At 47.7% G+C, this 14618-nt stretch overlaps 6 protein-coding genes across 6 annotated transcripts; 2 read left to right on the top strand and 4 right to left on the bottom strand.

Annotated features, from left to right (window-relative positions):
* Positions 1-104: 104 nt before the first annotated feature.
* Positions 105-1096, bottom strand: BDV27DRAFT_169809 (phosphoglycerate mutase family protein; the record flags this gene model as incomplete). Its single annotated transcript, XM_032075130.1, has 2 exons — positions 746-1096; positions 105-683 (listed from the first exon to the last, which is right to left on the bottom strand). The coding sequence occupies exons 1-2, from the start codon at positions 1073-1075 to the stop codon at positions 105-107; spliced, it is 909 nt and encodes a 302-aa protein (XP_031930439.1). The 5' UTR covers positions 1076-1096.
* Positions 1097-1404: 308 nt separating this feature from the next.
* Positions 1405-2614, bottom strand: BDV27DRAFT_155062 (SANT/Myb-like DNA-binding domain-containing protein; the record flags this gene model as incomplete). Its single annotated transcript, XM_032072072.1, has 2 exons — positions 1405-1858; positions 2298-2614. The coding sequence occupies 2 exons, from the start codon at positions 2612-2614 to the stop codon at positions 1405-1407; spliced, it is 771 nt and encodes a 256-aa protein (XP_031930440.1).
* A 1854-nt stretch (positions 2615-4468) lies between these two features.
* BDV27DRAFT_124018 (uncharacterized protein) lies at positions 4469-6299 on the top strand. The gene is made up of 2 exons (XM_032065999.1): positions 4469-4917; positions 4985-6299. The coding sequence occupies exons 1-2, from the start codon at positions 4688-4690 to the stop codon at positions 5658-5660; spliced, it is 906 nt and encodes a 301-aa protein (XP_031930441.1). The 5' UTR covers positions 4469-4687; the 3' UTR covers positions 5661-6299.
* A 749-nt stretch (positions 6300-7048) lies between these two features.
* On the top strand, positions 7049-8515 carry BDV27DRAFT_155064 (chitin deacetylase CDA6; the record flags this gene model as incomplete). Its single annotated transcript, XM_032072073.1, has 2 exons — positions 7049-7262; positions 7311-8515. The coding sequence occupies 2 exons, from the start codon at positions 7049-7051 to the stop codon at positions 8513-8515; spliced, it is 1419 nt and encodes a 472-aa protein (XP_031930442.1).
* Positions 8516-8858: 343 nt separating this feature from the next.
* Positions 8859-10956, bottom strand: BDV27DRAFT_155065 (uncharacterized protein; the record flags this gene model as incomplete). The annotated part of the gene is made up of 2 exons (XM_032072074.1): positions 8859-10582; positions 10665-10956. 2 exons carry the CDS (start codon positions 10954-10956, stop codon positions 8859-8861), a joined length of 2016 nt encoding a protein of 671 aa, XP_031930443.1.
* A 53-nt stretch (positions 10957-11009) lies between these two features.
* BDV27DRAFT_124021 (tethering complex subunit PEP5) lies at positions 11010-14543 on the bottom strand. Its single transcript, XM_032066000.1, has 9 exons — positions 14512-14543; positions 14387-14455; positions 14028-14324; positions 13339-13971; positions 13057-13290; positions 12667-13002; positions 12111-12614; positions 11656-12054; positions 11010-11603 (listed from the first exon to the last, which is right to left on the bottom strand). Exons 1-9 carry the CDS (start codon positions 14524-14526, stop codon positions 11220-11222), a joined length of 2871 nt encoding a protein of 956 aa, XP_031930444.1. The 5' UTR covers positions 14527-14543; the 3' UTR covers positions 11010-11219.
* Positions 14544-14618: the final 75 nt, after the last annotated feature.

The following is a 14618-nucleotide window of genomic DNA, read 5'->3' on the forward strand; positions in this document are numbered from 1 at the left end:
TGGTCCAGATATACAGCCTGACTACTGTAATAGAGTACGCTTATATATGTAGTAACTGGGATTTTATATTGTATTTGACAGTGCCTGTATACTAAAGATGGTGTTCAAACAACCCTCTGCGCACGAATTAACACGGCAATCGTCGAACCCTCCCGGACTCTAAACTCCTCATACCCACAAGCCCTAAGAATCGCCGAAATCGCATACGAATGGACAGTCAGAGAAATAAACGGACTACAATCTTGGGTAAAAATCTCCTCAAGAGCCTTCTGCTTCCTCGCAACATGTTCCTCAACAGACTCCCACCGATCTGGTTTCCACAGAAGATCTTCTTCTGAGAACCCAGGCTCAATTAAGTAAGAAGGATACTGGCCTTCAATCCATGTCCGTGTACTTCTCTTATCGCACGTATGATCTGTTAAACGCTCCCTCAACAGCTCCTTCACTACAGGCTCAAACTGCTCTCCAAATTGTCCCATAGGTTTAGAGAACACGAGCCGCGTAGTCTCAAGACATCGCGCCAGGGGACTCGTGTACCGCGACCCTGGAAGTGGTACCTTCTCTGTAGTCACAGCATCCGCCCAGAATCGGCCCAGTACTTCCGCTTGTTGGACGCCATCTTCTGTGAGCTTTGCATCCACCCAAGAGATAGTACCATCTCCGTCGAGATGGGACCAGTAGTTCTGATATTAACATTATTAGTTACGTCGTAGACTGGATGAAATGTGGAAGAGCGATATTATACATTCCATGCTTCTCTGCCGACCTTTGCTTCAAAGACATTGTGTACACCGAGCCCGTGTCTAGTTAGGTAGAAAACCTTGTAGGTCACGTTGCCTGAATTTTCTGCGTTTAGTTGGTTTATGTAGGCTGCGAATCGTTCCCACGGCTTCTTGGGTTCTGCGTCGAGCTTGGTACTGGTTGGTTCGCTGTAGGGTTGGTCGATAAGGCCGAAACTCGGTTGGGTTGTTACCTTCGAGTCTGGGCTTTGTCTGGCGATTTCATGGTAATTTACGAAGAACTCGGGCATGAGTTTGAACTTGTAATGAGAATTCGCGGCTCTTGAGTGATCCATACTTAATGTTCCACGTATAGGGAAGGCTAACAATGAGAGGTTGACAAGTTGCGTACAGCACTTTATAATATACTCAGGTCTCGATATGCAACTGAAGTGTCACGACTATTCCTACTAGTGGACTTTGCCGTTTTTGGTATGGTGTCAGATGCGCTACATCCAAGATGCCATGTCATGTACATGTGTTCATGTTCCCCTACATGTCTCACAAATACATTTCTCAAATGCTTAACCTTGAGCTATGAGTGGATATCGGCCATGAGACTTTCTTCAAAATTGGTATTCTTATATAAAGCAGTAGTACGGTACATTTGTCTATTTGTCTTGACTCAACGTACATGGATAGTAGCTTGGATCCCTTGTTGTCGCATATACCCTACTATCTGGCCCAGTTGTTGATCTGCAACACTGTCGACCACGGCCATAGAGCTACAGCCCGGACCTAACGTCCCATAACCCAATGATGAATCTCGTATCTGAACATATCGTGACTCTTCATGAATCGGTCCCATGTATGACGCTGAGATTTGGGAGACGTTGTCGCTATTGCGTGGATCAGCGCTCTGTTCAGTACAATCGTTGCCACATATGGCTTGGTAATCGCTGGTGGGTTGCCCAAATGGTGGTTGATAGATATCAAGCATCACAGAATTCTCATGTGGAACGATGGTGGGGTTCAATGTGGTCATTTCTTTCATGACTTGCTGGCCGAATATGGTCACTACCTGTGGAAGTTCAGGCTGCCATGGAACAGGATTTTGCTGCCAGCAAATCGACGTTTCACTGAGGCAAGTTAGCCAGAGATTATGGGGGCAAAAGTCATAAGAAAGCCATTACCGGTTCCTGAGTTCAAGTATTGATCTTCCTGCTAGCCCCTCCTGGGTGTAAGATTGAGGACCAGAGTGAGCAACTACATCTGGCAGCTTCATATCCTGTGGAGTACCTGTAAGATGACGTCTGGCAGTTTCGCAATGGATCCGGCCTACGTCCGTCCTTTCCCGGCTTCGGTTGACAACGAATGGATGGAGAGTTTTCTCCCAGTGCTCCGAGCATTCTTTTGTCTCGTTATTTGTGTGGGCACTCACTCTGTATATCTGTTTTGGGGAAGAGACACTCACGGTCAGGATTCCTTGTTTTGACAAAGAATGAAACCTCGTTCCATCTAACAATCAGTGGGCCTATGTCCTTGAAAAAACAAAACGATGAAGTTGATAGCACTTACTCAGGTCCGTATATTGCAACAGCTTCCCTTAACCGCGTCTCTTCATCTGGTACCCAAGGCCCTTGCACCCAGCGTCGGTCGATCTTGAACCATCTCTTGCGGCAATCTCTGTTCGTCCTCCCTGGCAATGACTGTGCGACCAGCTTCCATGCGATGGTATCTTTTCTGGCTTGCTTGGGGTCCGATGGAAGAGACTGGCCTTCCCCACGGATTGTGCAGGCGTGGACGGTCTTGAAGAGAATTCCATCTTCCTGAGCAGTCCACCTTATAGGTGAACGTCTGCTTTTAGAAGGCGGGCTTTTGCTTTTTCTTGCCATTTCTGGATCAGGACTTCCTAGCAATGCGCCTTTGTGGAATTGCAGTTGACGAAACCCTCGATGGTTTTGATGAAAGACCACGTTCATTACCAATCTTCATGTGCTGCCAGGAGATACTAGGAAAAGGAATATACCAGCATAGCTATACGAACCTAGTAGTTCGCCAACCTCGTGAGGTAATACGTCAACGCCACCACGCTATTATCTGCCACTGTATATACTCTCATACCGTGTGATCGAAATTCTAGAACTGACAGAAGAACTTTTGGTAGAATGCTGCGCCCATGGAGTCTCAAGTGGACCGCGTGTTTTATCGGCCAATTCTATAAGGCTCACGCAGGTACATAGGCTACGGAACTGTCTAGAGGCCACTTTCAAGTTTCATTGAGACAGGGGAGTCAGCTCCTTCGTCATGCGCTGTGATCATACATATCTATTCATTGGTGGGTGTTTTCAAACTGCACCCTCCCGCTGCCTACCACTTATCATTTACCAAAGTTAGTCACCTTGCAGCTCACGTATTTCAGAAAACTCCGCCCAACCCTTCTCCAGGGGCCGGAAAGAGGGCTGAATGCCTAATGTTAGAAAACGGGCACGTTGAAAAACATACTCAATGATAGCCTATCACCTGCTCAAACCGTTTATAGTTTGGCATTTAGAAAAAGGCGCACCGTGAGACTAGCCCAGCCATGCTCCTGGGTAGACTCACTCTTTCTCGTATTCGTGAGACATCGCCTTCCACGGTTCTACATAGATGTCCGGCGCTGCCACGAGCTGAGAGACTCAAGGTTTGTTGGTTCCAGAACCCATAGGAAGGTTTCTTTTTGTTCTTGGAAGACGCTAATCTCGGGTACATGCATACCTTGAGTACCTAAATAGCCATTTTCTGTTCAACTTCCCTAATTTGACGCCGGGGTTGCCCAACCACATTAATCAATCAATCGATTGTGAGGGTTGGAATAAGCAGATCATTTGTTTCTCCAGAAAATGAAAGGCTAACCATTTGAACAAACAGCCCTGCTCTAAGACCTCTTCGGGTCCTCTGACAACATACTTCAGCGCGTCAGCCAAGGAATGGAATTATGATACTGTGAAATGCTATAGACAAGGAACCAGGATTGATAATGGATACAGTTCTTAATCAAGTTCCAGGCCAGATATTCTAGAAGAGTGATCAACCCTGATACGAGGATGTCACTGCGTTGAGCGAATACGGGATTGGCAGCCACAGGGTACAGGATCTATACCGAAACACCATATTCAAACATAATGTTTCGAAATCTCGGAATAGAATAAGCAACGCGGTCTAGCTATATTAATGATATCTGACACGGGCTAAACGCATGCCGAGATCAAATCCCGAGGCCACCTATGTCAGGTTAGATTATGCCTCACATTGCCACCAGTGTGCATGAACGCCCCCTTTACCGAAAGACGGAGGCCGGGGAAGTACAGCAAGTAACATATAGAACCATCGCCTGATCTCAGGAGATCAGGGGATGGTTCTGCGGTGTAAGGCATCCTTCGTAAGCTGGACGAAATGCCTGAAAAGCAATATGACCTTGAACTGACTATGGTGGACAGCAATGCCATTTGGTAGGACAGAATAAAAGCAGCTAAGCGTATTATCCATATGAATACCCGCTACCTCATATAAAGTACGAAGAGGTAGGGTTAAGTATATATGGTCCATTGTATAAATCGTTCGGCCAATCAGAAAGACTTGGCTTATAGCACTTTAGGAAGGCGGTCTATTGAGCTTACGGAGGTTCTGCCTTGTAAATCCTTCATTGCCTAAGGTTCGTACTGCGCTGGACACACGTACGGTCTCCCGTAGGAGCTATACCCCCACTTGACAGCCACTCCATATGGGCTAGACTGATTGATTCCAATCGATAAGTCATTCAGAGGTACCTCCAACCTCACTCCGTATCTTATTCCATATCGCGCCACCTTGATTACCGTGTTGTGTTTCCACACCTCATACCCACATTCTCTACGTCTAAGACTTCTCCTCCAGCTTACCTACCATCATATTGGCCTAGTGAAACCTGTTGTGCGGGGTAGACAACCATGGCGGACCGACAGGCAGTCCAACAAAACCTCAATGGTCTGCTCTCGAAACTGGATGATCCAGATCCTGACATGAGATACATGTCGCTGAACGATCTCCTGGGAATCCTCAACAGCCCCACCTCTGCATATTTGGCTCACGATCAGTTTTCCTCGTCACGGCTGGCCGACGGCTTGCTCAATGCCTTGGATGATCAACACGGCGATGTTCAAAATCAAGCACTAAAATGGTTAGTCTATGGTGCACGCCTTGCTCCTTGTGCCTGGGTGGAATATTTGGCTGACTCTAATTATCAGTCTGGGTCCACTTGTGAATCGACTGCCTTCCGAAAGCCTCACTACCATCCTCGAAAAGCTCTCGAACTTGACAGCATCCCAGACCATCGATACCTCAGTTCCTAATACCGCTCTACGCGTCATTGTCACGGCCCTTCCCCGCCCGCAAGCTGGGCAACCACCTACGCCAGACATTTCCATAGCTTACTCCTCTGTCTCCAAAATTCTCATCCCTCGGTTGACCGGTCCTACACCATCTCAATCTGGTAGAAGGGGCTCCGTCATCAAGGGCATGCTAGAGAAAGATACTTCTAAGGGATTCAGCAGCGATGCGATTGATGTTTTGATTCAAGTTGTCACCTGCTTTGGACCACTTCTCAAGGAAGCCGAGTTAACGGCTCTCCAGAAATCAGTGATGTCTATCATCGACAATGACACAGCTGGTACCGTAGTCACGAAAAGAGCGCTGGCCGCTATTTCCGCATTGGTGCCACATTTCTCAGAAGTTCAGTTTAGCTCGTTCGTCGACGAACTCGTCAAGAGGTTCAATAATCCACAGATTAGCGTCGTGCACCGAAGGCACCTCATTGCCACAGTCGGTAGTGTCGCAAGGAGCAGCCCGGCCAAGTTCGGTCCTCATCTTCCGACACTCGCTCCGTTTGTTTTTGCTACCGTTGGTGAAGTTATCGCGACTTAGAATACTAGATACAAAAAGATTAATGAAAATAGCTGAATGATTTCTTCGGATACCCTCCGTCGCACTTCCATCTAATGACCCAGTATCTTTTACCCGCCATTTAGCGATCCCTAGCATTTCCGACGAAAACAGTGGCTTCCGGATAAAACTCAGATAACGGTATATTAACAGGTAGGATCAATGAAAGCTTCTGCTATCATAGGCTAGCTCTACCAATGCAGGAGAGATCAGGACAATATTACCGTTGAGCTTTTACGACTTTCCGAGTATATAAGGCGATCGAGCTATATTATTTCAAGTCTAAGGGTAATCGATTGGTGCTGTGAGCTAGAACAAGGACGAATTATTGCCAGCTGAAAGGTGTCATTAGGAGTTGGAACATCATCCCTGCTTTTTATATATATCCGGAGTTGAGCTTTGAGTTTGTTGCTAAACGTTAGCACTCGCAATTGTTGAAGACTTGTAATATACTGCCAGGTTACCTCATTGAAATGCTTCCACTCCTTTTCACCTCCTTTATTTTCTCCTATCTTCCCTTTCTTGTTGTGTCTCTTTCTTCATTTGGTGATACCTGGCTCCACAGAACCGGGTAATAGCATATCCTTGGAAAGTCTGAATAAGAAAAAGAATGGAGCGTTCTAGCTATTGTCTCTATCTTCGGAAAGCCAGAGATTGGATAATGAACCAATCTAGATCTGTAGGTGAAGAATATCTTTAGAGCTTTCGTACGTTTTATTTACGAACTTACGAAAGCACCTAGATGGCTTGTTATAGCACTCATACAGTATATTCAACAAGACATTGTAGTGTACTAATGAAATACTATAGATACACTACAGGTGCCGTAAGCAAAACTAGGTATTGACCGTGAAAATCCCTAGGCCAAAAATGAGGCATGATTGATTAATCTTGCCCACGTCTTGAGGCCTGAAATAACAACCTAATGAATGCGCTGAAAGTGGGCATTGTCGAAGGACAGTCAGATTCTAGGTGGACTTCTGTTTTCATTTCTCTCGTTCTATGCAGGGTACACGTCTGCATCGCAATGGTGCCACTAGTAATTTCCAGATTATGCTTGAAAGGGATACCTCTGTAGTCACAACTTCTACTCGAAAATCCGGAGAGAGTGAAAGCCGCTAGCCTTCGAATATCCAACCTGGTGGCTCTTCGCACCTGCCATTTTGTCAGGATCATGGTGCACCTTCCTCTGGGAATGAATCTCGCAATGGATGAGCACTCATAGAACGATCTTCCATGTTGATTTCCTTTCTCCACCTTCTCACTACTCTCTCTTATCCCAAGCATTGCACCATATACAAACCCATCTCGTCTTACCGTCTATATTATCAGATACATCTCACTTATCCTCAGCTGGTACCACCTCGAGAATGCACTTCAGTCCATTGATGATCATCGCCAGCGCCATAGCAGGCTCAGCTGCGCATGTTACCCTTCAGCCAAGCAGTAAGCACGACGAGAATGATTTGATCACTGGTCTTGACTGGAATGACACTTCTCCTGCTTTGGTGGAACGCAACTTTCTGGCCCGATGCGGCCTTGGCTTCGGCAAATGCTCTGATGATGGTTGCTGTTCGACTGCAGGTTAGTCTTTCGCTTTCGCACAAAGAAGGCCAGGTTAACAAGACCTAGGCTACTGTGGGAAAACCAAAGCCCACTGCCGCTCTCCTGATTGCCAGATCGATTACGGCCACTGTGATGCTCATATGACGCCTGACGGGCCTCCAACGTCCGGCATCCCTCGACCCAAAGTTGGCAAGGTTCCATACGGTCCCAAAGTTGTCCGGTCGTGCGTTGGTGCAGGAAATATTGCCTTAACTTTTGACGATGGCCCGAACAAGTACACAGAGGACCTCCTCGATTTGCTGGACAAATACGATGCAAAGGTGACTTTCTTCATCACGGGCAACAATAACGCCAAAGGACCCATAGATACACCAGGCATGCCCTGGGCCTCGATGATCGAACGCATGTATCAAAGTGGACACCAGATCGCCAGTCATACCTGGTCGCATCAGGATCTTAGCAAAATCACACCAGAACAACGTCGGATCCAGATTCTGTGGAATGAGGTCGCACTCCGAAACATTTTGGGCGGCTTTCCAACGTACATGCGTCCTCCATATTCCAGCTGTACTGAGAAGTCCGGCTGTCTGAAGGACATGGGCAATCTCGGCTACCATGTCATCCTGTATGACATTGATACCGAAGATTATCGCCATGACAGCTCCAGTGCCATCCAGGGTTCCAAGGATATTTTTGACAAGAACCTGGCCCGAGCAAAAGCATCCCATAAGTCTTGGCTGGTTATTGCTCATGATGTGCACGAACAGACTGTTTATAACCTTACGGAGCACATGGTTAAGAAAGCCTCCAAAGATGGCTATAATATTGTGACTGTTGGCGAGTGCCTGGATGATCCCGAAGAGAACTGGTATCGTATGGATGAGAGTTCTGAGCTTACTATTCTTCGGAAGACCAAACCCCTCGCTACTGCCAACCGTGTCATTTCGCACGATGGTCGCTGCGGTGGGAATGTTACCTGTCGGGGGTCGAAGTTCGGATCCTGCTGTGGCAAGAATAACTATTGTGGGAACAGTCCCAAGCATTGTGGGTTTGGTTGCCAGCCTAATGCTGGCCATTGTCAGAAAGCTAGACATACATCCACTGTTCACAAACATGGACCTGAAAAGCGTCCTGCAACATCCGATGCGGGCTCTTTGTTGCCACCTGGATTGAGCGTTGTGGAATTGGTTTTGTTTGCAGCATTAGCATCGTCGGCTGGAGACCTTTTGCGACTTCTTGTATTCGCACTTATACATGAAAGCTTGGGATAATGGTTATAAAGTGATTAGTCTCCATACTGGCTTGTCAGCGTGTTCCTTTGTAGGTAGTCAGCTTATTCTTCCACTAATACTCTGGTTGTCCGGATACTGTTTAGGATTGACATGGTACACTCGTTCGTTTATGGAGAATGCAATTCGTAACTCATTTCATTTGACATTACCACATCTCGTACCATCGCCGTGATTATATCATATACAGGTTAAGGAAACACACATGCTAATAAGACAGTATAAGCAAGCCGGTCGCCGAACTCAATCCTATGATTCGAATATAGTAGGCAACCGAAGGGTCTTCAAGAAGATGGTTAAACACGCACTTTTTGGCAGTGATCATTTACCGCCGAACAATCTTCAATAACGGAGCAATCCTGGCCTTACGACTCAATCCAACGCGGTAGGGTACCTTCCCCATGGAGATTGGACTGTGTTTGCCGGGCCCTTTGTTCGCACCCTTGCCTGAAGCATCTGTATCCGCGGCCCCAGGAGCCGTAGAGGGTGTTTTCGGCTCCGAATCAGACTTCTTGGGTGTCTCGGGCGGGCTCTCATTTGTTGTCAACACGGGTGTTGTTTCAGAATGAATATTCTCTGAACCAGCCTGTAGATCGTGAGATACACTAAGTATATCTGAATCATCGACGGTATTTTTGTTGACAGTTGTATTTGTGGTATTGTCGACCTTGACTGAGACAATCTGTTGATCTTGTTCGACATGGGTGTCCGACGGTTTCTCTATCTTATCTTTTGATTCTCCCTCGATCACCGGATCGGAGGTTTTCTTCCGCTTGCGTCCGCGTTTCTTAGGTTGCGGGGCTGGATCAGGTTGTACTGTTATATTGTCTGATGGTGTTTGGCCGTTATTTGTAGGGACGGTAGGGTGTGATACTTCGCTGTTTACGGTATGGGGAATGACGGGGTTTGGTGGTGTATCGTCGATCCATATTACGTCGTCTTCGACGTCTGGGTCATAGGTTTTGTGGAGTGTTACGGAGGTGGTTTTGCCGCGTTTTAGTTTCTTCTTTTTGGGTTCTTTGGGTGCTGATTCTGGAGTTTGTAAAGTTTCTGTGGGTGCTTGTTGTGGTGGGGATTGTTGTTTGGGTATCTCGATGTGGAAGTTGGTGGTTTCTGTGGTGTTATTTTGGGGTATATCGGTTGGAAGAGTAGGGAGATCTGGCTCAGTCGGATGGACTTGTGGTTCTGGTATTATGGTTGTAGGGTCAGGGAGGGTAGATTGATCATCAGTGTTCGAAAAGTCATTGCGCTCTGCGTCAGGCTTTGGATTCTTTGGTGGCCGGCCTGGCTTGCGCTTCTCGGGTTTAGTATTATTTGCTTCGCTAGTGTCCCGATTAACCGCACGTGGAACGTCAGGTGTTTCGACAGTTTCTGCTGGGTTTTGCTTCTTTGGGCGACCTCGTTTCTTTGGCTCTGCGGGTGTTTCAATAGTGATAGTAGGAGGTAGTTTGTCGAGGGGCTCTGCAGGTTGGTGCACTTCGGGGTGTGGAACTAAAATCCCGTTTGAACCTGCATTGTCACTTCGCGAGCGACTGGCTTTGGGAGACAATAATGAAGAGTTCGGTTCGGTGTCGTGCGGCGAAGAGGGCATTCCTTGCATGGAGTTCCACCTCCGGGCACCATTTTGCAGGTCGATCTGCAAGGCGTCGTCTGGTCTCAGGAAGGACATTGTATCATGATTGGAGCTTCTAGAGGGTTGTAGTGATGATTCGAAGAGATTGTATGACGCTGCGGACTGGGAGAAGTCATTGCTCAAGAGACTTTGAGGATGATGTTGTTCTGTATGTGCGATAGGTTCGTATTGGTGGGTGATTGTGTCATTTGTTTGGTACATATGCTCTGGACCAACCCCGATATTATTGTAATCTATATGCTGTGGACCATTGACATCGACAACCGGGACGAGGTGTATATCATCCATATGTGGTAAAGTAGGCTGGCAGGGTTCCGATTCAAGGGTAGTATGCGGGGGAAGGTGTCGATTGGCGTATTGAGCATCATCGTCGAGGAGGCGTTGCTGTGCGAGGCCAATCTCTGTCATCATTGACCCTACCGTGGTGTATATTGTAAGTATATGGTGGATAACTCATTGTATGCCGCCAGTGGAGAATACCGGTAGCGCAATGCTCACCTATGGACCCGCCGCCCCCCGCTTCATTCGGGATCCATCTTTCTTCTCTTCGCTGCTGGGAGGATGATAGTCTGGTTGGCGCTGTTTCCTGGGATTGAAGAAACACATCGAAATTGATTGCGATTGGGTGGTTAGGCTCCTGTACTTGAGCTGCTATGGGAACATCTGGTTCAACTGAGTTGAGAGCGTAATCGTTGTCGGCTTGATGCGTCGGGTTGGCGGGAGGTGGAAAGCCCGCTGCCAACGGATCGTCCTCGTCATCGGAGTCTTGAATTACCCGGCTGTGGGACATCGATCTAGCTTATATGCAATATTGCGGAGAAAAGCAGGAGACTGAATAGATATTGGCGGCGTATTGGCATGGGAAATTGAATGGCTTATCACGCGTCGTGGCCGATTGGGTGCGGAAATGACGCGCGGACACGTGATGATAAGGTCATGTTCATCTCTTGCTTATCGTTTGATATCAAGACTGTCAACTGGAATTGGGTATGTCTGTAAACATAAAATTCTAAATACAAAAGGTATCATGATGCAAGCATTGCAGACATATCCTCATTCCATAGTACTCTGTGGTCGCATTACTCCCCTTCCGAAGAACTCACCGATGACCCCGAAGCCATCCTTCGATCGTTGGAGCTCCCCTTTGAAAAGCTCATGCTGATCCGCTGACTCCACCTGTCTCTTGCGAATGGCTCTGATAGTAGAGTTCTGAGGAGCACAGACCGGACATTCGGCTTCCTCGTCGACCTTGTTCAGACACCGTTGGTGGAAAGAATGCTTGCAGAGGAAGTGAACCGTAGGAAGGTCCAGGACTCCACCGCAAGACTTAAGTGCACAGCGGCGAGCTTGAAAAACAACTGGTTTGCTACCTAATTGTTCAAGCTCCTTCCTCTTATTTTCGGTTTCTGTACTGTAGCTGGAAATCAAACGACGATTCTGCAAAATTCATTAGTTCACGGCTTGGTTATCCTTAGGGCGGGGCACCAACAGTCGATATCTCTTTCCGTTCTCGCTCGATGTTATCGCTCAGATACTTCTTCACCCGGCCCATAGTGACCACTGCGTTGTTGCTGAGCGCCTGGATGACTTGGAGCGGCGACATGAGCCCCTCGTCGTTAATGCGTTTGAGAACAACATCTAACTCCTCGCCTGCCTCTTCGAGAATCTTCGGGCTTGAAGCAAAATAGGTTAAAGCATCAACGTATAGTTGGGGCTCTTCTGGGCCATATTTCTTCAACGCTTGAATGGCTCCGCGTGTATCTTTTGCGGACGTGAATGAGCGGAAAATGTCAGAACGAAGACCTTCCTGCTCCCGCACTAGAGTCGATCCCTCCCGAAAGCCCGAAAGATCTGAGAGCAACAAGACGCTGGATGTGGAGATCGGGATCTAGAGAAACATTAGTCACGCTACTAATGAGCAAGCCGTGTATAATAGGTTCATACATCCTTGCCCTCGATGAGTTTCTTGGCTTTAGTCTCCCATTCATCCTTCTCGGTCGTGGCTTTCTTGCGAGATGCTGTATCTAGGTACATCTCGAATAGCGTCGTATAAAGGTCCACTTTGTCTTCTTCTTTCAGGCTTTCTTGACTGATAAGGGCCTCAAGGAATGTAATAAACTCTTGAGGATGGCCCACAAAAGCAGAGAAGGCAGTTCGGGGCTTGGGGATTTGGTAAACTGGGGTATCATCTGCTACCTTGTCCTCTACTTCGGGTGAAGGCTCAGCGGCTTCCGTCTTTGTGCCTGCGCTAGAGTTCATCAAAGGGAGAGGAAGGAAAGCCGCCAGGCTTTGTAGTGTGCTAGTCGACTGCGCCTGTGGCTCGGGTGGATTCTGAACCTCCGTGATGGGCTTGTACTTTCCCTTGTAGTATTCGATAAAAAGATCGGTTGTTCTCTGTGGGCAATTGGAGAGGAGAACACGAGCATACTTCATAAGGTTAAAGTAGGCCTTGAAATAGTTAGTATCATGTTGTGGAACCCTGCTAATGGCTAGTACAGACCAGTTCAGGGTCAAGCCTCCAGATATATTCCACAGCCTCTGCGTACTTCTTCGAGTCCTCAATCAATATATCAACAACCATGTCGTTTTCGCCGTACTTTGTAGCCAAGTAAGCGGCTTGCTCATAGTAGCCGCCCTGACGGCACATAGCAATAGCTGTTTCCAAGTCGAACTTTAATTCTCCGGGGGCTTTGATGAACTCATCTAATTTGCCTGTGTCTTTGAGCTTCGCGTAGCAGTTCAATAACAGCGTCGTGTGGTCAACTGTGGCACGATCATGGTCGTGCAACTCTTCGAGGTACTCGATCAAATTGTGGATACGCTGCGTATCCAGATACTGTGTTCATACACGGTTAGTTACGAGCGTGCAGTACGCGTGTGGAGTTCCAACCTTCCGAATGACTTGTGATGGTTCTGTGTTATCAATGGCCCGGAGGTACTGCTGCATGGCTGTGTCATAGTCACCCCTCTGGTACAAGAAATCGCCATATTTACGGTAGATGGCATTCTGCTGTAGAGTATCGACACCTTTCTTCTGTGCCAAATTAATCGCCAGTATGTAGAGACTGCGCTGGTAGAGAATTTCGAGTTTTTGCTGCAGGCTCTTCTCACGATAGCGGTAGATCTTCATCAGGTTAGCATGGCCACATTATTACGAAGCGAACCTGCGTACCTTCCCGTCCGTAGTAAGAATGAACAGATCGCCCCACTCAATGAACACTTGTTTCACAGGAGACACCAGAGCCTCCGAGTGTGCAATGAACTTCAGATCCGTATCCAGCAATGTAAAGGTGGTTGTGCTGAAAATATCATTAGGCTGGCTGACATCGAAGTTCCGCAAAGTACCCGAATTTGAACTGGCGATCTTCGGAGGGCAGACTAGTGCGACATAATCCTTGAAGATGTTGATTGAGTTCTTAGGACTGTCGAAGGCGTAGCTGGGCCCGCGTCCATGCGGCCCGTAGGTGTATATCGCATCCTCTCTGGCCACAAGGACGTCACCATTGTCTTTGTCCAGAGCCATACATCCGAGAGCGCAGCCCGTGTCTTCGAGGACTCGAGCTGGTTGGCCCTGTCCCCTACCAGCGATAACCAAGGCTAATATTCGGTTCGTTGTGGAAATGTACAGGATGGATGTCGGACCACTGTGTATTTCAAGTCCAGTAATTGGTTCTTCTGATTCGAAGACAATACGTTGCCGCGCACCGCGATCATGAATTAAATCGCCACGAATGATCGCCACGGAACCATTGGCGAACCCCACGGCGACCTGCGACAGGTCGGGAACGGCCGCAAACGCAGATATCTGCCCAATAAGTACTTAGCAAGAGTTCAGGCACCACCGAGAGCGAACTAACGTACGGGGAATGGTCTTCTAGCATTCTGCACCGGGGTCGTTGATAAGCACTTAGGGTCTCCCGTTTTCTTCTCCGTCTTATCCAGAGCCCAGACTTTCAAAGCTGGTTCATTTGAGGCATCATCTGCGATTGTCACAAGGAGTGATGTTCCTTCTATCTGTTTGATATGCGTGATAGGGCCGCCCTCGGATGCGTTAAAAGATCGGACGAGCTTGAAGGAGGGCGAGATGAGGTGGACGAAGCCATCGGTGGATCCAAGAAAGAGATTCGATGAGCCGGTACAAAGGGAAGAAATGTCGGACTAATTCCGAGAATATTAGATTAGTATGCCCACATAGTGGTGAGGTGGTAGTAAGTCCGTACACTGAATATCGATGAGCTCTCCTCAGGTAGCTTGACGGAAGAAACGTCGAAGAAGTTGAAGGCTTTCCACTGTGACACGGCGTGTTAGCAAGTACACTTGCGACAGATATCAACAGAAGCCTTACTGATGTTAGAGCCATTTGTACGTGGCCCACACCATGGACCGATAACAATAAGCTGGAGAAGGTTAGATTGACGGAATACGTTGTTCAGGTCCGGAGGTGTATGATTG

The sequence above is a fragment of the Aspergillus caelatus genome (genome assembly GCF_009193585.1).
Source record: "Aspergillus caelatus strain CBS 763.97 unplaced genomic scaffold BDV27scaffold_37, whole genome shotgun sequence".
Lineage (NCBI taxonomy): Eukaryota > Fungi > Ascomycota > Eurotiomycetes > Eurotiales > Aspergillaceae > Aspergillus > Aspergillus caelatus.